At 44.2% G+C, this 23,644-nt stretch overlaps 1 protein-coding gene across 18 annotated transcripts in view; it reads left to right on the top strand.

The window, feature by feature from the left end:
• The window catches only part of MACF1 (microtubule actin crosslinking factor 1), a 337,029-nt gene extending 313,794 nt beyond the window's left edge, over positions 1-23,235 (top strand). For 7 of the 18 annotated variants that reach the window (XM_070368369.1, XM_070368368.1, XM_070368372.1 and 4 more), the window contains 12 exons: positions 439-559; positions 1,077-1,240; positions 2,501-2,663; positions 4,758-4,912; positions 5,749-5,823; positions 6,952-6,969; positions 9,909-10,026; positions 10,810-10,878; positions 17,257-17,468; positions 17,997-18,107; positions 20,865-20,994; positions 21,771-23,235. In XM_070368369.1, coding sequence (XP_070224470.1) covers positions 439-559; positions 1,077-1,240; positions 2,501-2,663; positions 4,758-4,912; positions 5,749-5,823; positions 6,952-6,969; positions 9,909-10,026; positions 10,810-10,878; positions 17,257-17,468; positions 17,997-18,107; positions 20,865-20,994; positions 21,771-22,027 — 1,593 coding nt within the window. In that variant the 3' untranslated portion in view covers positions 22,028-23,235. The remainder of the gene's footprint in view (positions 1-438; positions 560-1,076; positions 1,241-2,500; positions 2,664-4,757; positions 4,913-5,748; positions 5,824-6,951; positions 6,970-9,908; positions 10,027-10,809; positions 10,879-17,256; positions 17,469-17,996; positions 18,108-20,864; positions 20,995-21,770) is intronic. The other 11 variants (XM_070368375.1, XM_070368374.1, XM_070368367.1 and 8 more) reach the window with 6 other exon arrangements.
• The last annotated feature ends 409 nt before the right edge of the window (positions 23,236-23,644 follow it).

Below are 23,644 nucleotides of genomic sequence, written 5' to 3'. Positions count from 1 at the left end.
ATCCCTAGCTCAGCCAGTGATCAGGGCCCTGGCTCATTCCACTGTCAGGCTTCTGTGGGACCGCCCTGCCCCCAGTCTTTGGCTCATTGCTCAGCATGCAGCTCAGGCACCAGCCTCCAGGCAGCCTTCCTGCCCAACTTGGGCTGTGTGTGCCCATCCTAGGCCTGCCTTTGGGGACCTGGGTACCACTCATTGCTCTGCCTGGCCTGGTTTTCTCACTCAGCCGTGAGCTCCTGATAGTCAGAGTCATGTCTTATTCCTTCACGTCTCCAGCACTTGATGAAGTGCCTCACTCATCGTGTTTCTTGAAAGGAGTGGGGCCATATATGAAGACATCTCCAGTGGTCCATTTGTAGTAGGCTTAGCCCTTTTAGTAAGAAGTTGCCTATTTCCATCTTAGTCCAAGAAAACTCTCAACTCTTGTTATGTGTCCAACAGACGTTTATGGAGGAGATGACTCGAAAGCAGCCTGATGTGGACCGGGTCACCAAGACGTATAAGAGGAAGATCCTAGAGCCAGCCCACGCGCCTTTCATGGAGAAGTCCCGTGGTGGCAGCAGTACGTGGAGCCCTTGGGCAGGAGGTGTCCTTCTTGCTCCCTGAGGATGAGCATTTCAAAAACCATATGGGATTGGAATGCAAATCTTTTTTTGAAACTCACTTTTCTTAGACAGTAGCTAGGCTCCAGTTTTTTGAATTGGTATGAAATTGTGGGGTGGCTAAGCCAATTCATTTGTAGCGGCCTTCTGATTATTTTAGTCATCAGCACTGACTGTTTACATTTGGTTTACAGTAGTTTCTTCTTAAAATAAGTTGGCACCTGTAGAACCGTTGATGTCTCCTTGGTCCACTAAAGTGGGACAGAACTGATTGAAAGTATGAGACAGGTACCTGTTGGCTGGGGAAGAGCAGCAGTTTGTGCTTCCATATCTCAGTGTGGCCAGGTCCTGTGTTTCCTTCCTCAGTTACTGACCGGATATCATTGTGCAGATCCTTTAGGTTCAGCCAGATGGCACCTTCTCATTGTGAATGGACAAAACCAGCTTTTCTGATCTCGTGATTATTTTTCCTTTCAGGGAAGTCCTTGAGTCAGCCTGCCCCTCCTCCCATGCCAATCCTCTCACAGTCTGAAGCAAAAAATCCACGGATCAACCAGCTCTCCGGGCGCTGGCAGCAGGTGTGGCTGTTGGCGCTGGAGCGGCAGCGGAAGCTGAACGACGCTTTGGACCGGCTGGAGGAGGTGAGGCCCCGCCAGGCAGCCATCCCTGGAGGGAAGTGACTTATCAAAACACAGCCCTCCTGAGGCTCTGTGTCCTGACCCGAATGCCTTGACCCACTACTTCTGCAGAAGGAGCAACGGAGCAGTGTAGGCCAGGACTCAGTCCTGCAGGCCCCCTGGGAGAGAAGACTCGAGTGAGGAAACTAACAGCTGATGGGCTGTGGCGCTGGTGGTGGGAAGCAGGCTGCCAGCCAGTCCCGGCGGGTCTGGCCTGTGGCACCATCCTCCTTAGTGCCCGGCCATGGTTGAGAATCAGGAACCTAACTTGGCAAAGTTACCACCAGGTGTGGAGCAGCTCATAAAAATGACACTGAGCCCTTTGTGTAAAGATATAAGCTCCTCAATTATGAAATGAGTAGTTTTTTTTAATAATCCTGTTATTTGTCGATTCTTCAGTAGATTATAAAAAGCAAATCTATTTTGAAGTATCATTAACCAATCTGAAAAATACAGTACTTCACTTCCTAGTTTCTAAAATAAATTGCTAATATCTTTTATATTTTTTTATTTGTGCATATCAAAGCAGCTATGCCCAGAAGTGAGTGTTCTGTGTTTTTTGTTGTTATTTCTGTAGATCCAGTTGAGTTATAAGCATATTTGGTTTTGGCTTTTTCTTTTTTTTTTTTTCCCCATTCCTTCCAACTTTTTGGAGTTTGAAAGACCAGGGGGAAAACTGCTGCACTGTTTAAGTCATCCTGAGTCCGTGTCACTGGCACAGTCCAAGTAGCTCAGCATCACTTTGTCCACTGCACAGGCCCGTTGCTGTCCACCAGGACCAAATACTTAGAGTGGGAATCAGAGGGCAGTTCACTCCCTCTGGCGCCATCCAAAAGAAACACCACATAAGTGGGGCGCACTGAGGACTTCTCTTCTGGGGTAGAATCCATTCTTTTCCATCTGAGGGGATGATCCTTTGAGAAAATGCCAAGGGAAAGCAAGGCTGACCCCACCCACTCTTGTTGTGCGTGCTCCGTATCTTCCATGGTGGTTGTTGAGTTACTGTTTTTCTCACTGCTCCATTTTACCGCAGCTCGTGTAAGCAGTCATGGCTTTAAGTGAAGGAGCCAATGTGCCTTCACAAGAGGCAGCACAGAGATTTCATTCTTGGTCCCCTCAAAAGGCCCGCATGGCTTTGCTGGATGTCTGAAAGTTTGGGTATGCTCTGGGTAGGTTTGAAGACCAAAACAGCAGGTCTTGTTGACTCCTCTGATCTCTGTCTAGTTGAAGGAATTTGCCAACTTTGACTTCGATGTCTGGAGGAAAAAGTATATGCGTTGGATGAATCACAAAAAGTCTCGGGTGATGGATTTCTTCCGGCGAATTGACAAGGACCAGGATGGGAAGATAACCCGTCAGGAGTTTATCGATGGCATTCTAGCATCCAGTGAGTCCAGTCACAGTTCCAGACCCAGGCCACACCTAGACTCCCTGCACTTGCTTTGTAGAAGCAGGCTGTATTTCTGGCTAAACAGCCTTTCTTAAGTGAAAGCTGAAGTCTTGGAGCAGAAGTAATGTACCTACTTACTAAAATTGGTCTATTGTTTTGATGGGAAGTCGGACCTCATTTTGTTTAGAATTAAAAAAAGCAAGTCTTATTTGACACATTATGGCAAGCAAAACACATTCAAGGTTTAGAAAAGGAGCTAACGATTGTGAATAATGAGGTTCTAAGTACAGGCAGACATTGGAGATACTGCAGGTTCACTTCCAGACCACCTTTATAAAGCAAATATTGGAACAGAGAGAGCCATTAGAGATTTTTGGTTTCCCAGTGATATAAAAGTTATGTTTATACTATACTGTAGTCTATTAAGTGTTCAATAGTGTTATACCTTAAGAAATGATGTATATACCTTAATTTAAAAATGTTTTATTGCTAAAATATGCTGACCATTGTCTGAGCCTTTAGCTAGTCATTATCATTTTGCAGTAGTAACATCAGAGATCATTGATCACAGATCACCATGACAAATATAATAATAATAATAGAAAATTTGAAATATTGCAAGAATTACCAGAATATGACACAGAGAGATATGAGGTGATCATATACTGTTGGGAAAATGGTGCCAATGAACCTGCTTGGCATGGATGGAGTTGGTGCAAACCTTAAATTTGTCTTAAAAAGAGGGGGATAACATCTGAAGCATAGTAAATGAAATCATATATTTTATAAGCTGTTACATAGATGCCAGAAACTGACATGAGATATGCCTATTAAATATTTTTTCAAGTTTTTCACAATATCAGTTGTTCAATAGGAATTCAGATTTTTTTTTTCTTTCAATTTTATTGAGATGTAAGTAGCATACAGCACTGAATAAGGTTAAGGTATACAGCGTAATGATTTGATTTACGTATATGAAGTGATTATCACAGTAAGTTTAGTGAACATCATTTCATATAGGTACAAATTTAAGACAAAAAAATTATTTCTTGTGATGAGAACTCTTAGGGTTTACTCTCAACAGCTTTTATATGTGATACAGCAGTGTTAATTATATTTATCATTTTGTTGTACATTACATCCCTCATCATGTCAGTTTCTGGCATCTGTATAAAAGCTTACAAAATGTGTGATCTCTTGTATTTTTAGCAAAAGGAATAAGTGAGGCATTTAGTTAAGTGACTTACACAGCACAGCTCACAGATATGCTGCTTCACGTGGAGGCCCAAGAAGGCCTGTCTGGAGGTAATACCTGAGTTGAGACCTAAGTGATGGTAAGGATTCAGCCACGTCAAGATTTCAGGGTCGAGACGGAGCCAGAACCGCAGCAGGTACAAAGTGCTGAGAGGCGAATGAACTTGGCAGGTTCTCAGAGGTTAGCATGGCTGGAGTGTCATGACCTCAAGATTGGTAAGATGTGAAGTTGGAAAGATAGAAAACAACTATTAATGTGGGGCTTTGTTGGCCATCATGAAGGGATCAGATCTTATTCTCAAGACAGTGGGCCGCCAGCAGAGATTTCCATCTGACAGACAGTGTAGTCCACTTTATGTCTTAAGAAGTCACTCTGGTTATTGTAACATTCACACTTTGGAAAGCAGTTGTGAGGAACCCAAAGCAATAATCTAAACGTAGGAAAACGTCACCCTGTTTATTCCAAATTGTCACTCTCCTGAAATAATGTAAATATCCAACCTATTGATAGTGGAGTGAATAAGTATATTCTGAAGTTTGGTGGGAGGTCTCTTGTTTTAAATTTCATAGGGCGTTGGGAGGGTTATGAGTCTATTAGCAAAAATGCCAAAAACTGAGTGTGTTCTGGGGCATGCTCTGAGTATGCCATAATATATTTTGGGGTGATGTTTATCTTCTTTGTAACTTTTTGTATTTTCTAAGTTTTCTAAAGGGAGCATGTACTGGTTTTCAGAAAAATAAAAGTGAAGACAAATTCTTTTAAAGAAGTATTTATATAATCTCCAGCCAGCCTTTTCTCTTAGTTAATGTTCCAAAATGTGATTAATTTTCCTCCAGAGTTCCCTACTACCAAGTTAGAGATGACTGCCGTTGCAGACATTTTTGACCGAGATGGGGATGGTTATATTGATTACTATGAATTCGTGGCTGCTCTCCATCCCAACAAGGATGCTTATCGACCAACAACTGATGCAGATAAAATTGAAGACGAGGTATGAGAAATAATTGTATTCTGCGTACATTTTTGACGACATGTTGCTACTGTCCTGAATTTGGTCAGGTGCAATTGCCATATCAGCTTTTCAGCATGTCTGTTGGGATGTGATTATCTGGAGTTCTGTTTGAGGATCCCCTGTTGGATGGTGGAGCCCCCTTGGGTATCCAGCTATTGAGCTGTGGCTCTGTCTCGATGAATTCACTCACGTGAGTCACCTCTGTGTGGTGCTCTGCAGTTTCAAAGAACCTCTCCAGGGCACCACGTTGCCTAGAACAGACTCTGCCTCAGGGTCCAGGGGAGCATCTTCATATGTAGCATTTAAGGGTTGACACATAGTGTTTAAGATGTGCACCCACCAGCCTCTCTGCCTATTTAAGAACTGTATCACATTGAAAACTGCATCGTGCTAAAAAGTGTGAATTCATTAGGAGCTCATAGAATTGATCCTGAGATGGGAGAGGCAATGGGCCTGGTCTGGGGAGTGGTCCAGGGCCAGGCTCCTAGGTAGAGATGTAAATCAACTCATAATTTGCTGTTAATTAGTCAGTTAATATTGATGCATGCATATTAGCACATTTCTCTGAGGAAATTGTGAAGCAAGATGGAAGAATGTGTTGTATCATTACTGGTGAATTTCCTTTATATTCAGCATCTAACTGAGTCTCCATGAGACTCACGACAGAAGATGAATGCGTGTGTTAAAAGCCTGGAATTCCTAAAAATACATAATGAAGAGCTTCTCTGATGACATGTGAAGATCTTTGTTTCTTTGAAGAGGAAGTCTTGCTTTATCCCTCACACTTTTCTTTTTGTTTTATTCACTACTAATAGGTCACAAGACAAGTGGCTCAGTGCAAATGTGCAAAAAGGTTTCAGGTGGAGCAGATTGGAGAGAATAAATACCGGGTAAGAAAGAGAAAACCAGTCCTTTGTGGTGGTCGTTCCTCCTGTGTGGCCCTTACAGGTGAAAGAGCCTGACACACGACAGATGGGTGACCCCAACTTCCCGCTCCCGAGGCTTGGAGGACCGGAGCCAGTGGGACTTGACATGCAGTGTCTGGCCCTCATCTTTGCAGGTGTCAAGTGTCCTGTGGGCTAAGATTCAGAGCCCCGCATAGTTGCATCTGGAAAATAGTGCCCTATTTGGTCCACAGTTGCTTGTATGAGATCCAATAGAGGAGACATTTCAGAGCCCTCTCTTCACTACTGAACAGGTCTTTGTGGGCGCGGAGGCACCTTTATCGTAAGATAAGGAAACAGCTATCTAATGACTGGCCATTGCCCCCAAGGAGCTGGTTGTCATGAGCCCATATGGCTCACAGGCTCGGGGCTAGAAGAGCTGTGTCCAGGCCCCACGGGACTCTCAGCCTGCTCAGTAGTCTTCCCCAGAAAGCCATGCTGAGTAAGGCCATGAATGACAGTGAGCCATGCTGTGTTTTAGCTTCGTTTGGGGCCAGGCGGGGACATAAAAAGCATCTGTGACAGGACTCCTAAAATGTACTCAGCAGCATGTCGGGATTCTCTAAGGTCCTAAGGTAGATCTAGGATTGGCAAAGAGGATTTAGGTGGCCAATTCAGATAGAGTGACATGCAGCCAGTTAGGAACAGGAAAATGAGATTCATGGGCATGTCAAAACTGTCTTCAAGGTACAGCAGAGCCACCCAGTGCTGCTCTGAGCTGGGGAGCAGTGTCGCATGGCTCTGCCTTAGATCCAGCCCAAGTTTTGGGTTATAATAAGGCTCCAAGCAGTCTTACCCTGGTCTGTTGAGTTTTGTTTTGTCTTAATTACCTGTGAGAGGGATGAATTAACAGGAGCAATATAGAGTGCAAAAGTTAGGTCTTCTTAGCTTGTAAAACCTCATCCCTGAGTCTGAAGCTGGATAAGAATATGGTCAGTATGTGTTGTTCTTCTTGAAACTGTTAACATGATTACATGATTTTCATTCCTTAGTGTTAATTTGACAAAATGTTCTCTGTTTTGTTTTGTTTTTTTTCTTCCATTTCCTCCATCCTTTACTCTTAACTGTCTATAGTTCTTCCTCGGCAATCAGGTACAGTGTGCCTTGCAAACATTCTTTTCGGTGGAAATGGTCTGTGTGGCTAATGCTGCCTGTTCTTTGCTATGGGGAGAGGACATAATCTGAAGCATGCCTGGGTCACATCAGGTGGTCTTACCAAGCAGAGAAACTGCTAGTGGGGCAAGTGTTCTAAAGCTGTCTTCCAGGCAAAAAGATACAAGTGTATATAATTTTCCATTCAAAATTTGATCAGCTAAAAACAATATTTTGCTGGGCTGAGTTACAAGTATATATAGTATGGTTCCAGGGAAGTCAACTGTGGTATCAGTCTATCCCACCTCTGAAAAGAGCCCAGTCTTGTCCTTCTGTTTTGGAAGTCAGAATACCAGACAGCACAGTTCTGATTTACACCCAAGTCTTTTGACCATTAACACAGAATTTATAATGCACACTAAGTCAAAAAAGTCTTGGGATATTTAAGGTACTCAATCTGTTTAAATACCTTATTAATATTTTAGTTGTATTTATATTTTTAATTGTAAGGTATGTGAGAAGTGTGGTGTGGAATCATACTTGGCTGTAGCCTGAAGTTTGCCAATTACAGCCAGCCAGTATGATCTAATGGGATCAAATTAAACTTGCAAAGAAGATTGAATGCTTTTGACTCTGCTTGGTAATTCTAACCTTTTAGATCTTTTTGAGGGCTCTGGGGTCCTATGTCTTTAAATGGAAGGAAGTTGCATGGGTAAAATTTGTCTTGGGAAATGAAATCAGAAACATTTGGTGGATTTGAGGCCTTCAATCAATGTTGAGTTCCAGGCACTGCCTTAACCACTAACTATAGTAACATTCTGGGCTAGTGGGAAGAACAAAGGATGGAAAGAAAATGAAAACAAGAACAGCCAAACTGACTTTAAATAAATCATTGCAGAAGAGTGCCAAGTAGCACCTAAGCTTGTGCCTGTTTGCTAATGACTGCATATGGGTACAGGGCCCCTTTGAAGTGGCACCGATGTCCTCCTCTACTCCACTGACCTGCAGAGGGTCAGAGGAGCCCATTCCAGTGTTGAGAACAGAATTATGAAGTTCATTTTATACACGAGGCACCTGAGGCCTTAAGGACCACTGTGCCCACAGTTACACGGGAAATACCAGAGCCATGACCCAGGTCACTGTAAGGGATTTTCCATTTAACAGAAGGAAACAGAGCTTGCTGTTGCCCCTAAGACTGTCCAGAGGTCCTTGCTTCTCTGGCAACCCCTCTCTGCCAGATTTGTGCCGGTCCCTGTTTGTAGAGCTGTGGTAGTCCTTCCACACTCATCACTCTGGCCTCAGCTTCCCCAGACACTTTGGCCTCTGGCTTGGGTCAAACCTCCTTTTCCCCATAGCTCAGTAAAAGCAAGTTAGAATACTTCAGAGAGAGCTTTAGTAAGAAGTTAAGGGGAAAAAAGAATGAAATCAATGCAATTAGACTGACAAATCGTTGACGGGGCACAGTAATCTAAGAATATCGCTCAGCTTGGGGTTCCTTCCTGATTCCCCCTGGGAGACGCAGAGCTCCTTTCCTTCTCCCCTCACTTACCCAGAGAAGACCCCGAATCGTGACGCAAGCTGACACTGCGCTTAGATCCGATGGAATCCTCAGTGCCTACCTGCTCCCGCTCATAGGGCCAGTGTCTGAGGGCAGCTTCCTTCCTGGGACAGGACGTTCATTCCCTCATGGTTCCGGTCCCCACTTCAGTGCTCTTCACACCACACTAGGCTGTGGCTGCAGTCACTTTGTATAAAAACCTATAACCTGGGTGAGATGAAAGATGAAGGACGGTTTTTATTTCCTAAGATAAGGGCTTGGGTGGGACGTGGTATTTTTTTCAATCACCTTGCCTGTATCAGTGAGCTTGAGTGGGTACAAAGTCATATGGAGAATTACCACAAAAAATTTTGAGAGAGGTTGATTATAGATCCTTCTCAAAGATCCTTTCTGGCATTTTCAAATTTTGTGCCCTGTTTCAAAGTTATGGTTCTCCTTTTAACTTTGAAAATCTTAAGTAATTGAATCCCCGCACTCCCTCCACCACCCCTGCAGTTCTCTTTGAATTAAACAATTTTAGGAATTCCATTTCTCCAACCATATGTTTGATTTTTGTTTTGAGGTCTCATGATTCTCTTCTGTTGCCTCTTTATTTTGGGAAGAGGATAATTTATGCAATAGGAAACTCCAAATGTTGACAGGGTTGGAAGTTGGCATATTTGGCAGGAAAAAAAGGAAAAATAAATATCAGAAAATCATGCATGTTATAATATCGAAATAATTGTTGAAAACTACTTACAGTCAGCATGGTAGATTAAATTTTTAATTTCTTCAACTAAATTTTAGTATAAACACTATCTAATCATTTGTTCAGCTGAAGAAAATTTTCTGCTGATGACAATCACAATTAGAGAATATTTAAGGGTTTATTTCTAAAATAATGTGGAAAATCAAATTTCCTTCTAAGCTTGTAATGATGATGATGCTTTGCAAGGGTTTCCTTGAGACTTGAGATTATTTGCTGTTTTCCATTTAACTTTTGAGCACACTGTATTCAGAAGCTGACATCCACCTCATAGCTACCTTCTCTTTTATGGAAGCAAACTAGCTTAACAAAGAATTGTAGTGGATTTTAATTTGGGCAGTGTCTTTGAAAGACTCAAAGTGAGCTAAGGCCTTGTCTGCCCTCCACCTTCCCCTTTGGGGCAGGGTCACAACCCTCAGCACTTAAACTTTATTCCAGTAGAAAGTACGTCAAGACCGTGGCCTTTAGCTTTTCCATATTTTAAGTTTTCTGTGAAAAATGCAAAAGAATGAGAGTTAAAATTCACCCCAAACTGCGAACTTGTCACTCCATCTGAATACAGTCTGCTTCGTTAGGGGCGTATCGACCCGCCCTGCCCCCCAGCGCCCTGGCTCACCTGTGTCCTTGGCCCTGCAGTTCGGGGACTCCCAGCAGCTGCGGCTGGTCCGCATCCTGCGCAGCACCGTGATGGTCCGCGTTGGCGGAGGGTGGATGGCCCTGGATGAGTTCCTCGTGAAAAACGACCCCTGCCGAGGTAAGAAGCCACGCTCAGCACACGTTACTTGTCAGCCATGCCCTCACCACTGGTCTTCGTGATCCCATGGGGTGCTGACAGTGGGATCTGTTCGGTGTCTGTCGTTAAGCTGCCCAGATGTCACCCCAGTTAGTGCAGATGGGAACTTGGTCGGGGTGCCAGGGCAGACCAGGGGAGAGGGCAGGAGGGGTGGATGCTGTTGAGGGAGATGGGTTTCTAGAAACACAGTAAATAAGAATTAGGAATTTATTGGTGTCATGAAATATTTCCGTGTGAGGTGTTACACTAACACCAGCCTGGAAAGAAGCCCTAAAAAGGCCTGTCAGCTCCCTGTTGGTGCTGCCGCTGACCTTGCCTGGAATTTGTGCGTCTCAAAGTCGGGGAGGGTACTAGGCCCCTCCGGGGAGGAGAGGACTGGGATCTCCTTTAACCAGAAGGATGAAGAACATCTGGCAGCGGGCCTGGGCACTTGTAAGGCAGGGAGTCACCTGAGTGGGTCCGTGAGGTCTCGGTCTGCTTCATCCTACAAAGGCTGGCACACTAGCCCTGAGGCCAGAGAGAACGGCCAGCTGAGTGTGAGCGATGGCGCCTGCCGCTGGAGGCGTGTGGGGCCGCGGCCAGTGGGAGATGGTCAGATCCCGGTCGTGCATCCCCTTCAGCTGCTCCTTCCCAGCTGCATGTGGGTACGCAGGAGCCTCCCCGACTCTCCGCCGGTTTGTCTTTCTTGACCAATTTCTGCGTTTCCTGCTCTGTTTCTTTGTGTTTATGTATTTTTTATTCTAGTGCACCATCCTGGGAGTAAAATAAAGCGCTCTGATTCCAGCTCCTCGATTTCCAGTCAGTCTCCCATAGGTTGGCTTTTAAGCTTTGTCCCTCTTACCCACATCCCGGCCTGTTGAGAATGGCTTTGCTTTTTAAACTTTAGCATCTCTTGGCTCTGTGGTATCTGCTGCCTTTATGAATGCTTTGAAATAGCCAAACCATAGCTCTTCTAACTATTTTAAGTTGAAAAAGCATAAAATGTGCCTGTTGAGACAGTATCCGTGGAATTTGTTCTGAGTTTCTGTTTAACAAATACTTACAGGTTTTTATACTACACACTATTATAATCATTTTACCAATAATAACACATTTTCACCTCTAGGAGGTGTAGCTACTATTATTATCTCCATTATATAAAATAGCAAATTGAAGCACAGAAAAGGTAAACAACCTTCCTGAGGAGAGGCAGCTAATCAATGGCAGAGACAGGGTTCAGATCCCACAGTCTGGCTCCTGACCTACATGCTGCGTGTCTCGTGGGCTAACATACCCACCACCATCCCTTCTTATATGTGTGTTACTGCGTAATTAAATTGGTAAGGCTTACTTTATAAACCTAACAGAAATGTTTACAGTACTGTTACGTCGCTTCTTTGGATGTGACTTATTGTCAGAATCTGAAGCATTTAAAGCTAAAGGTTCTGGGACTTCCGGGCAGTCTAGCAATTGGGACTTTGCCTTCCAGTGTAGGGAGCACGGGTTCAGTCCCTGGTCGGGGAGCTAACATCCCACGTGCTTCCTGGCCCAAAATCCAAAACATGAAACAGAAGCGATATTGTAACAGATTCAGTAAAGACTTTAAAACTGGTCCACATCAAGACAATCTTTAAAAATAAATAAAAAATAAAGAAGGTTCTCACATAAATTCAGATACGCTCATAAATTCCTCTTAACTCATTCTGCATATACTCCAATAAACCCAGAGAAATAATAGGGCAATAATCTTCATTAGAAATTTCTTTTTATTAAAGTAGTTAGTTTTAAAAACACTTATTCTGATGAAAACTAGAGCAGGTTTAAATCTATTTTGGAATTTAATTATATCACGAACCAATTTCTTTGCTATAAAAATCCCTTTGATTATTTCCAATGAGAAGCAATATATATTTCTTTTTAACCTTAAGTCAGTAAAATAAGATTATTCATTTCCAAATCTATTAATAAAGTTTTATTTTTCATGTCATGTGTGATTGAACTGCATGTGACATTCTGGAATCTTTGCCTGTTTGCTGCCTGCTCTACTTGCTCTATTTACGATAACATTGTGCTGCTGGCCAAGGAGAACACTGCTTGCTTTTCCTTATCTTGTTAGCTAGAAATTGGAACCCCCAAGGATATATGGGAGGGCCATCTAGGAGCTATTTTCTGTGGAACATAGTAGCCTTTTTCAGCATCTCTTGGAGCAGACAAGGTAAGGCTCACCCTTATGCCCTCCCAAGGGTGCCCTCATCCTGATTCCATTGGCTATAGAGTCCAGAACTCCTGTTAGGCTTAAATATCATAACTCTACCATGATGGACAGGATGAGCTACATCCCAGCAAATAAAAGTTGTGCTAATAAAGAAACACTTAAGGGCCCAGGCAGATGTAATAAGTGACTTGGAAGGGCATGAACGTCACAATGAGAAGCTGCCTAGGATTCTGTGAGGATTACTATGGCTTCTTGAAGCTCCACTTTGGTGGACTTTTTATTCATTTGGGTTGCATTTACTTGGCTGTACCATAGAGAATGTTGTTCTATGGAGAGTACAAAATTTATAATATTAATGTTGCGTAATCGTGTTATCTGCCATTACATAGCTGTTTAAGATGATGAAAGCTATCTCAGCCTGCACATTTCTGTAACCAAATGTAAAGGTTAAAGTAGTCAACTCAGTAGGTTCCTGGTACTGCCAGAATTGGAGATTTGACTTTCTGAATTGAGCCGTGGCAAAGGCAATCATGTTTGGATGGAGATAATGAATACATGCACATTTACCCTAGGGGTCCGTGAATGTTTCTGAGCATTAGACAGATTAGTTCCCTGCAATTTTACTGACTATCTAGAAAAACTGTATTGTGAAGATTTAAAAGACAGTTTGGCTTAGAACTGATTTTTTAATTATATGGTAAAATACATGTAACTTACCATCCTGACCATTTTTAGGTGCACAGGTCAGTAGCACATTAACACTGTTGCACTAGCATCACAATCCGCAAGCTCCCATCCACAGAACTCTTCATCTCGGTATACCAGAACTCTGCCCGGTAAACAGTGGAAGTGAATTTTACCTAACAGGCATGTTGCGGCCAAAATCAGTGGCTAGCAGTAGTCTCTTAGAAAAATGATGATCTCTCTGGTGGTTGAAAAACTGAACTTGAAATGACTGCCTTTGGGGTCTGGGCCCTAAGATATGATCTTTTTAAAAAAAAAAAACAAAAAAGGCATGGTCAAACGCATCTGTAAGTAAGCAGGTTTCTTTACTGCAGGACTTTTCAGAGTTTATAAAATGCTGATTGCATTAGGGCTCTCCTAGAGAGAGAGAGGGAAAAAAATGTAGAATCCAGTGTTTACTAAACTTCTCTTTGTAGGAAACCCCTCAGAAGCCTCAGTTTGGGAAATGCTGCTGTAAGCAATGAAAGACCATGGAAAGGTTTTACACTGTTTAGAGAGATCAGATTGCTATTTAGAAATTCAGTCTGGGGAATGAGGAGTGAGGGAGGGATGGGGTTGAGATGAGAAACACAGAGACCATTTGGAAGCCTGTTACAGTGGTCCAGGGTTGGGGAGATGCTCTGTGAACCACATAAGTTTGAGGTGTGCCAGAAGTCTGAGGGGATTCAAGAAGTATTAGAAGGTGGAGTCAGTGGTAGGCTGAACTGCCATCATGAGGGAGGGGCCTACGTCAACAGCCAGGTTTCTGCTTCAGTCATGTCTAATCAGTATTGGAGGTAAGGGTCTGGCATCCAGGAGAAGGTCTGCACTGGGGGTGTAACTGAGAGGCAGGCAGGACCTGATGATGGTGCTAAAGTCTCCCGTGGATGAGCTCCTCCCCAGGTTGAAAGTCTAAGAGGGAGAACAGGACTGCGGACAGAACCAGGGGGACATCAGCATTGAAGAAGTGAGTGGGACGGGGTAGTCTGCAGGAGGACACAAGCAGAGGTCTTAGAAGCCAAGGGAGAGTATTTCAAGAGGAAAATAGTAACTCCCCCACTTGTTGTCGTTTGACAACAGCAGAGAAGAGTTTTTACCTGTCAGGTTTATCTGGTCTTTACCTGTTTTCAGGTGACACACATGAGTGCACACATACTCTCTCAATACAGAGAGCACTGGCCAGAGTGAGGTAAATGGAATGTATTCATGACGTTATTTTTGAGAGTGTACACTGGTGTAAAGTTTTGTAGAGCAGTTGCTGTTTAGTTGCTAAGTATGTCTGATTCTTTGTGACCCCATGGACTATATATATAACCCACCAGGCTCCTCTGTCCATAGAATTTCCCAGGCAAGAATACTGGAGTGGGTTGCCATTTCCTTCTCCAGGGAATCTTCCCAACCCAGGGATCAAACCCACACTTCCTGCTTGGCAGGCAGATTCTTTACCACTGGGTCACCAGGGAAGCTGTAGATCAGTTGACAAGTACCAAAAACCTTGAGTGTGCATCCTTTCTCCCCAGCAAATGCACTTGTAAAGACTTACCTTAAAAGGAAGTCATGGATGGGCACAAAAACTTTTTTCACAGCATTGTATACAGTGTGTTAAAAATTATGAACAAACACAACACAGGGTTGGTGAAATAAACTCATTTCAATATGATGAAATAGTACTTTGCAGTTAGCTAAAGTTATGTCACATATATCAAGCATGGAGAAATGTTTCTGATGTTTCTGCATTTTTTATATATGGACATACATATACACAAAGTTGTGCAGAGGAATAAAGATACTAACAGTTCAATGGTATTGTCCCCTAAGGTTAAGCAGTTTTAATTCTTTGTAGTTTTCTGTAGATTTCAACCTTTCTACAATTTAAAAGCATCCCCTGAGGCAGAAGTGGTCTGTGACCCTTGCCAGTGATTGCCCTGGGGAGGGGGGTTGTTAGAGGGGCATGGAGCCCAGAGTGGGATGAGCTCGTGTAGCTGATGATACAGGGAGCTGGGGGTGGGCAGAGGGCAGCTCGGGTGGAAGATGAGGATTCTGGTTCGAGTTCTTGCATAGTTTTCCCTGCCCTCAGCCTCTGAGTGTTGCAGTTTTCCGTGACGTGGGGATGCTGACTGGCTACCGAGAAGAGTCAAGCATAGTATTTACACGTGATCACGCGCTGTAAACTGGCATGGGAAACATGTTATTACATTATTGCATTTAACATGTAATTGCCCTCATCAGTGATGCCATTTCAAAGTCTTCCTCTTGTGTCACTGTGGTGTTTTCTGGAGAGTGAGCTCAGTGAACTGTTAAGTCTCATAGGTTTAAACCACACGTCTGAAGTTCTGTCTGGCCTAGGGTCATAAACAGCTCCTCTGAGGCATCGTGGTCCTCAGTTGAGTAACGATTTCTGTTTGTCAGTGTTCCTTCAGCACTTGCTGTGCGTCCGCCGTTGTGCTGGGCATGTTAACAAACATAAGATAAAATAAATATTTAGCAACACAGAATGTTATTAAGTACCCAGGTTAGTGCTGAAGGAAATTCTCTTTAAGAATCATGAGTTTAGACACTGAGGGAAGTGCTAGAGTTTGGAAAAAGGATGAGTAAGGAACTAGAGGGCCCAGGAATGAACCTTGAAGGGCATGTTCTATTGGGGCCTGAGAAGGAAGGAAACAGGTTAGCATTCCAGGAATGCTACACCGTCAGACAAGAAGGACCCATAGACATCAGTCAACCTGAGTGATCACCTGTAGGGAGGCTGAGGAAACAGAGCCCCAGGCAGGAAGGATCACAGCTGGGAAGAGCCTGGACTGTAACTCAGAGGTTTTGATATCCAGGTTAGCCCTTTTAAGCTGATACTCTGATATGTTATGTCAACTTCACGTATTAAAAAAATTTGGATTTGACTTAGGAATTTAAACCACTCTGCTTATGAAGCCTTGTGCAACCTGATTTAAAGTCTGATTCTACCAAGATTGCTCAAATTTCTTGAGGACTTGTGGGACTGGGCAGGAGAGAGCAATGTATACCATTACCTGAAATCTTCTAAACTTGCAGTTTCTGGCCAAAGTAAAACATCTAATATAGGGGAAAATGGCAAATAGTTTGTTTATGACGGTTCCCTTTTCCCAGGCTTTACTAACAGTCCAGTTCATTTAGACCCATCTTAAACAGGGAGCAGCTTGAGGGTGAATAAGGAGACAGAAGGTGATCACAGAATTAACACCTTTCAGTGAGGTGTGACTTAAGAAAACGTTGCAGAGGAATTGTTTCTTTTAAATTCATAATGTCTTTTGCAGTTAACTTGTGTGTTGGCGGTACTTGTTATCTTCCAACCGAATCCAAACGCGGGGTTCTGGTCCAGTGGCCCCGGGAAGCCCCGGGAAGCACTGCTGTGTTCCCAGGCTCTCCGGCCGGCGTCCCTCTCCCCCCGCAGGTCTGCCCTCAGCTTCTCGTGGCTTTCAGCTTTTGACCGAATGGTTTCTCACTGGCAAGTTCTGTGCATGGTCTTGATCTCTTTCTCTCTCTCCTCCCACATGTTTGCTTCTTAACAGTTCAGCCCAGATCTTTTTACTGTCCCGAGTTCCTGGACCCCTTTCTTTAGGATTATTACCAACTGAATTCAAGTACAAGAGTCTAGATCAGTGGTCCCCAACCTTTTTGGCACCAGGGACCAGTTTCATGGAAGACAGTTTTTCCACAGAACCAGGGGAGGGGTAGGTTCTGGATGATTCAAGTACATAACGTTCATTGTGCCCTTTATTTCTAACCGAATGCCACTCCTGGTCTGATAGGAGGTACCGGTCTGTGGCCCAGAGGTTGGGGACCCTTGTCTAGATGATGTCAATCTCAGTGATCTGTTTTTCTATACCGTTTCATTACCGTGTGTCCTGCAAGAGTTGAGCAAAAAGTACACATGTCCTGTGAGAGAGAAAAGAGGGGTTTTGATTTAACCTCGGAGGTTTGTGGACTGCTGCACCTGCTCTCTCTTGACCCCGGGGGACAGTGGCGAGGCAAGATCGTGACTGCAGCATGGGGCGGTGCTTGGCACACAGAGAGCTCTTTATTACAGCAAACCGAGGGGTTATTAGTTAATGTGTCTGCTGTGGGTAAGAATCATGACAAGGCTGATAAATCAGGAATTTATTTTAAAAGAAGCTGCAGATGGTACTAAACCTATCAATTATGCAACTGTTTTCGTGGGGTCAAGCAGCTGTGTGACCACCGAAGATACACTTTCTCAAGGTTGACTGTCCCTGTGTGTGTGTGTTTATTCCCTTTTCTAGCTCGAGGTAGAACTAACATCGAACTTAGAGAGAAATTCATCCTCCCTGAGGGGGCATCCCAGGGCATGACCCCTTTCCGGTCCCGGGGTCGAAGGTCCAAACCATCTTCCCGCGCAGCCTCCCCTACTCGCTCCAGCTCAAGTGCTAGTCAGAGTAACCACAGCTGTACATCCATGCCGTCTTCTCCAGCCACCCCAGCCAGTGGCACCAAGGTACGTACAGCCTCGGGTATGACCTCCTGCCCCGCTCCCAGCTCTGCACGTGGCCATTGTTCAGTGTAGCTTCTGAAAGACTCCAGTGAGGAGAGGAACTTGCAGACATATAGACCAGGCTGGCCAGGCCCTAGTGGTACACAGATCTGGACCCTTAATATGGCCGCAAAGGACGTTTAAATAGGAATTGAGTCGTTAGGTCCAAAGTGCTTCTTTCCACCTGTTCCCATTTTGAGTTTGAACCCATGCAGAGTTACTGATCTTGAAAATCCAGGCACTGTCTGTGCAGCTGGAGCTAAGAAAGAGAGAAGCTCGTTGTGATGATGGGTTGTAGATGAAGAATGCTGCTGCCTTTCTGCCTCGGCCCCTTTCACCCCGTTGGACTGATACACATTTTATTTTGTTTTCTGTTTCTTTAAAATTTAGTGTCTTCTATTTATTATTTATTTATTTTATGTTCCCAATTTGCTCCTTTTGTGTTCCACTTTCACTTGTTCCCGTCCTTCCCTTTGGATTTCCGTTTCACAGACTCCGCTTCAGTTCTCTCGCTGTTATGACAAACCCTGGCTGGTAAACAGTAGAGCTGGCACCCCTGTCAGGGGCAGCCACTATCCTGACCTCCAGCTGCCCAGCCCCGAGGTAGAGTATGGCTTTGCTGACTAAGGACACAGGCAAGACCAGGCCCTCGCTCATGCCGAGAACCTGACCAGCTCTTCCTCCTGACACGAGTCCATGCTCTTTTCCATCTTTGTGGTGTTTGCTTTCACAGCTGATTCATCCCGTCCATTGTCTTTCAGGGGTTTCTAACTCGGATTCACCAAAATTGGAGATAAATAAGAGATGCCTGAGACTGGATTGTGTAACAACTTCCCAACAGTCCTTAGAATGATACTTGCTCAGGGTGGTAAACAGTGGTCATTTGTGGTGATTTGTTTATCAATATTGTTTATAATCAGGCCTCTTGGAGTCTCCAGACGTTGTATCTGACACAAACGAGTTATGAACACTTGAAATTCAACGACGGCGCATGTTCAACAGTGTTCTACCTTTGCTTAGGACAGAAGAGTGGCTGGCAGCCTCCCACCCGGAGTCACATTCCGGGGGTGGTTGGTGTTGCCACACTGGTCCGAGGCTTGGGCGCTGCCTCCTTCAGCCAAGCATAGCATTTGTGGACACTGCTCTGAGGCTTGGGTTTTAGTTTCTGAATTCCTTGGCCCAGGCACTTGGGTTTCAATAGCCTTGATTTGAATACACATGCCAGCGGCTCAGCATGTTCAAGTGCAGTCATTAAAATGCCCAAGTGCCTTTGGAAGAGCAGTGTTTCAGAAATAAGATGTGGACTAGCAGCTTGTCTGATAGCTGTACAACTGGCACTCTAGCTCCTGCGGGAAACACTGGGTTCTTGTGCCTCAAAATGTGGCACTGTGTCTAGTCGTGTAAAGCTTCAACCAGTGTAAACAGGAGGTACAAGAAGCCAGTGTCCACAATGGACTCGCTTCTCTGGGTTTCATCCCGCTTCAGTTCAGAAATACATCTGGCTTAGAACGTGATCTGGGGACCCACTGACACTAAATCCCCGTGATTCAACCTGCCTATCCTGCTTTTTCTTCTTTAGTGGCTCCAGTTTCATGAAAGTCTCAAAAGTTCTAGAATTTTTAATGTTTTAATTATGAAGTGCCAATTCTCATAGGATTCTGGTAGATCAGCTTTTCTGTCTTAAGGTTTTACCTTTGGTTTCCTTTCATTTCAAGATTTCATCTTCTCTTAACTACTGGTATTCTGCACACTGTCCTGGCGCAGACTCCCAGCCCAACATCTCTGGGGCCACGTCTGCCCAGCAGCAGTAGCTTCTGAAACTGGTGCTCTTCCTCCTGTATGGGCCAGGAGGGTTTGTGCTGGAATGTAAATCCCTCTGTTGCTTTTGCTCTTTCTTTATAAAGAAAAAAGAAACACAACAAAATGGGTTGCTTTACTCTTTTTTTTGTATAAACATCTTAAAAGTCCTGGAAAACAATTTACATGATTGATTTCAAAGAAAAATTAGAAGAGCTGTGGCATGAGTGATACTCAAAATAGATTTAAAATATTTTCTCTCCAAATTCTTTAAAAATATATATATATACACTCAGATGGTAAATGGAGCTACTACCAGCATCAGTAATGATACATACATCTAGCCAGCTCTTTGCCACTTTGGGAAGTGCTTCTGCATGCGACTTATTCACTCAACAAGTTTATATTGAGCCCCTCGTCTGTGCCAGATGTAGTACTAGGTGTCTAGGGTGTGACAGGGAGCAAAGTAAGTCCCTGCTTTTCTGGAGTTTCTGCTTTAACCTGGGAGATTTCAGGCAGCAAACAGGGAGCCTTCCTGGGCTGTTGAAGGGATAGCAGCAGGCCAGTGGCTGCGGTGGACTGAACACAAGGGAGTGTGTAGCAGTGGGGTTCGGAGAGGCAGGCTCCTTCCCTGGTCTCCAGGGCGAGAAGTGGAGGCATGCGTGCCAGTGTATGTTAAGTCCAGACCCAGGCCCTTCTGGTCCCAGGCCATTCAGAGCCTTGTTCCTCATACCACAGCCCCACTCTCGTGTGCTTCTCCTAATCATTTATTTGATCAGGTCAAGTAATTTAATCTTCATTCTACCAGTGAAGAAATAGATCTACTTCAGTGAATTTACTGCATCTCTGTGATAGGGACTGGAGTAATATTTGGATCTCCATGTTAACAATTTGGGGTTAGAATTCATATGTCACATGCTGCTGCTGCTGCTGCTAAGTCGCTTCAGTCATGTCCGACTCTGTGCGACCCCGTAGACGGCAGCCCACCAGGCTCCCCTGTCCCTGGGATTCTCCAGGCAAGAATACTGGAGTAGGTTGCCATTTCCCTCTCCAATGCATGAAAGTGAAAAGTGAAATTGAAGTCGCTCAGTCGTGTCCGACTCTTAGCGACCCCATGGACTGCGGCCCACCAGGGTCCTCCGTCCATGGGATTTTCCAGGCAAGAGTACTGGAGTGGGGTGCCATTGCCTTCTCCAGCCCCAAAACTTTGATACTTTGGAGTATTTGGATTTCTTACCTTTACTCATTTATCATATTTCTGTTTGTTATGACTATTGTAATCTTAGCATTTGAGGATTTTTTTTTTTTCTAGTAGAAATTTGTCAATAAGATAAAAGGCATTGGAAGACATTTTAAAACCTTAAATTGGCACATGAAGGCTTTATTTTGGAAATGCTCCAAATTCATGACCTAGCATACTTTCAAAATAAATCATTGTTTTCCTGGACTTTTAACTAGCTTTTCAGTTTTTTAGAAAATTAGGAGGGCTTAAGTAAACCTTGTAAAGTGGAATTTCTGTCAACAATTTCACCAAGTAAATATGACCTTTTTATTTTTTTTAAGGTTATTCCATCAACAGGCAGCAAGTTGAAACGACCCACACCCGCCTTTCATTCAAGTCGAACGTCACTTGCCGGCGATACTAGCAACAGTTCTTCCCCCGCGTCCACGGGTGCCAAAACTAACCGGGCAGGTAAGGACCTGCCCCAGCTCTTCCCCACTGCGGGTAGGGGCGAGGGCATGGCCAGGCCCTCTGGAAACAGCAGGCTCCCCGCAGTGCTTCACTCCTCCCTGAGGAGCAGAGATGGAGAGAAACACAGATGCGGTGCCCAGAGGACAGCTGGCTCAAACCTTGCCTCCCGAGAGCAGGTGCTCCCACAGCCAAAGCCACAGCACCTGTTCGCCATCAGAAACGATTGTACGGGGGAGAATGTAAGGGGGAAAGGGCCTCCTAGAGCCGGGCCTTCCTAACACACCGTATTTATGCTGGCTCAGAGCTGAGAGTCGGGAGGATCACGTCTGCTCACTTGTGGACGTTCCTCCTGGGAACCTAGGGCTTTGGCTTCCACTTGCTGCTGTTTGCCGGCCCTCCTGCCCCCCATTCTTAGTCCGCCCATGCGGCTCTCTCCTCCAAGCTGAGGCCCAGGGCAGCCCCGCTCCGCTCTGTCATGGGGGCGTGTGAGGTGATGGTGCTGCTGATAGAAGCTGCTTTCTGTTCCTCAGGACGCTTCTCAGGTAGAAGCCCAAAGTCAGAAAAGGCTTCGGCAACTTCTGTGTAGGTGAGAGAACCGAGATTCAGAAAGACTCTGGTTTGCCCATGGTCACTCAGCACGTCAGGTGGTATTAGGATCAGAACCCTGGCCTCTGGTTCTTTTGTTCTCCACACCACCGCCACCATGCCCTCCACCCACCCCACCCACCCACCAGTGCTGTCTCTATTAAGTCTGCCACTTTATTCTTAAATTCCAGACCCTAAAAAGTCAGCCAGTCGCCCTGGAAGTCGAGCTGGCAGTCGGGCCGGGAGTCGAGCCAGCAGCCGTCGAGGAAGCGATGCCTCTGACTTTGACCTTTTAGAGACACAGTCTGCGTGTTCAGACACTTCAGAGAGCAGTGCCGCAGGGGGCCAGGGCAGCTCCAGGAGGGGGCTCAACAAGCCTTCCAAAATCCCCACCATGTCCAAGAAGACCACCACTGCCTCCCCCAGGACTCCGGGCCCCAAGCGATAACACTGTACAAGCACCCCCAAGCCTCTCTCCACTTTGAATCCTGCTCCATGCATTGGGTGTATATTTATTCTGAATGGGAGAAGTTATATTGTTAAAAGTGTAAAAGAATAATTGTGTTATGAAGCTGCCTTATTTTTTTTTTCTTTTTGTAAGTTACTATTTTCATGTGAATATTTATGTAGATAAAATTTGCCTCCTGGTAACCCTGTAATGGATGGGGCCCAGAAATGAAATATTTGAGAACAAGCAAAAAGGTCAAGATGCAAATGTGTATTAAAAAAAAAAGCCTCTAAATAGGGTTTCTTTGCGGTGCAGGGTTGTAAACCTGCTTTATCTTTTAGGATTATTCCTAAATGCATCTTCTTTATAAACTTGACTTGCTATCTCAGCAAGATAAATTATATTAAAAAAAATAAGAATCCTGCAGTGTTTAGGAACTCTTTTTTTGTAAATCACAGACACCTCAATTAGTGAGAACTGAGGGGAGGGCACTTCTGATTGCTTTTTCCATTGTTTTTAATGTTGTGTGATTTTAGCTGAAGAGAGGGAACCTCATGTAGGTAATGTTTGCACATGATACAGCAAAAGGAGTTCATTGCAATACTGTCTTTGAATACTGTCTCAGTACTGGGCGTTTAAAGGACAAATAGCTGCTAGAATTCAGGGGTAAACGTAACTCTTCAGAAGACGTCAGAACATTGGGGGTTTGTAAGAGTCCTGGTTCATAACTTCCTGTCCAACCTGGCCGCTAATAACTCATGTGCTCACTGGGACCCAGGCCGTCAGCAAAGGGAGACTCCCTGGTGGCATCATGAATTACAGTTTGTTTATCTGCATTTTTTGCTATTTATTTAAAATGGTCGATCAACTTCCCACAAACCGAGGAATGAATTCCACAAGCCTATTCTGAAAATGTGGACATAAAACAAAACATTCGCTCATCCTTTAAAGGAGTTCACCAGCACACTTGTTAACAAGTCCCGTTTGCTTCTGTCTTTTTTTGTGCGTAATAAAGTCAACTGACCAAGTGACCATGAAGAGGGGCTGACTGGGGCTCCTGATTTTTAGCTGCTGTTCCTCTTCAGCTCCGACCATGTTGCTGTGTGATTATCTCAATTGGTTTTAATTGAGGCAGAAACTGAAGCTCTACCAATGAACTGTTTAAAAACAAGACACACTTTTGTATTAAAATTGCTTGCAGTAACAAATATTGTGTATTTCCTGCCTTTTTTTCCTCAACCATTACCTTATATATAACATATTACTCTGGGGAATGATTGTGTTTTAGGTACTTCAGTGTATTATTCAAATCCAGATATCTTGGATAAATTATGGAGCTCATTAATAATTTTTTCCTTGTATATCTTATTCTCGTTAATTTCATTTAACAAGGGAACAAAGAAATAGACGGTTATTAATGTAAATCTGTAGGGCTATCTACCCCACTTACATCATTAAACAAATAACCAGTATGTAAGAAGATTTCTGTTGTAGAAATCACAGGCCTTAGAGCTTCAGAATATGGGCCAGTTTCCCACAGTATGCTGAAATTTCTGGTTAAATGGTAGAATAAATAGGATTTCAGAGGTAGAAACAAAAGTGGTCATCAAATCTAGC

Source organism: Bos mutus, chromosome 3 (assembly GCF_027580195.1).
Source record: "Bos mutus isolate GX-2022 chromosome 3, NWIPB_WYAK_1.1, whole genome shotgun sequence".
Taxonomy (NCBI): Eukaryota; Metazoa; Chordata; class Mammalia; order Artiodactyla; family Bovidae; genus Bos; species Bos mutus.
The sequence above is the reverse complement of the archived record's forward strand: the minus strand, read 5'-3'. Positions and strand labels throughout refer to the sequence as shown.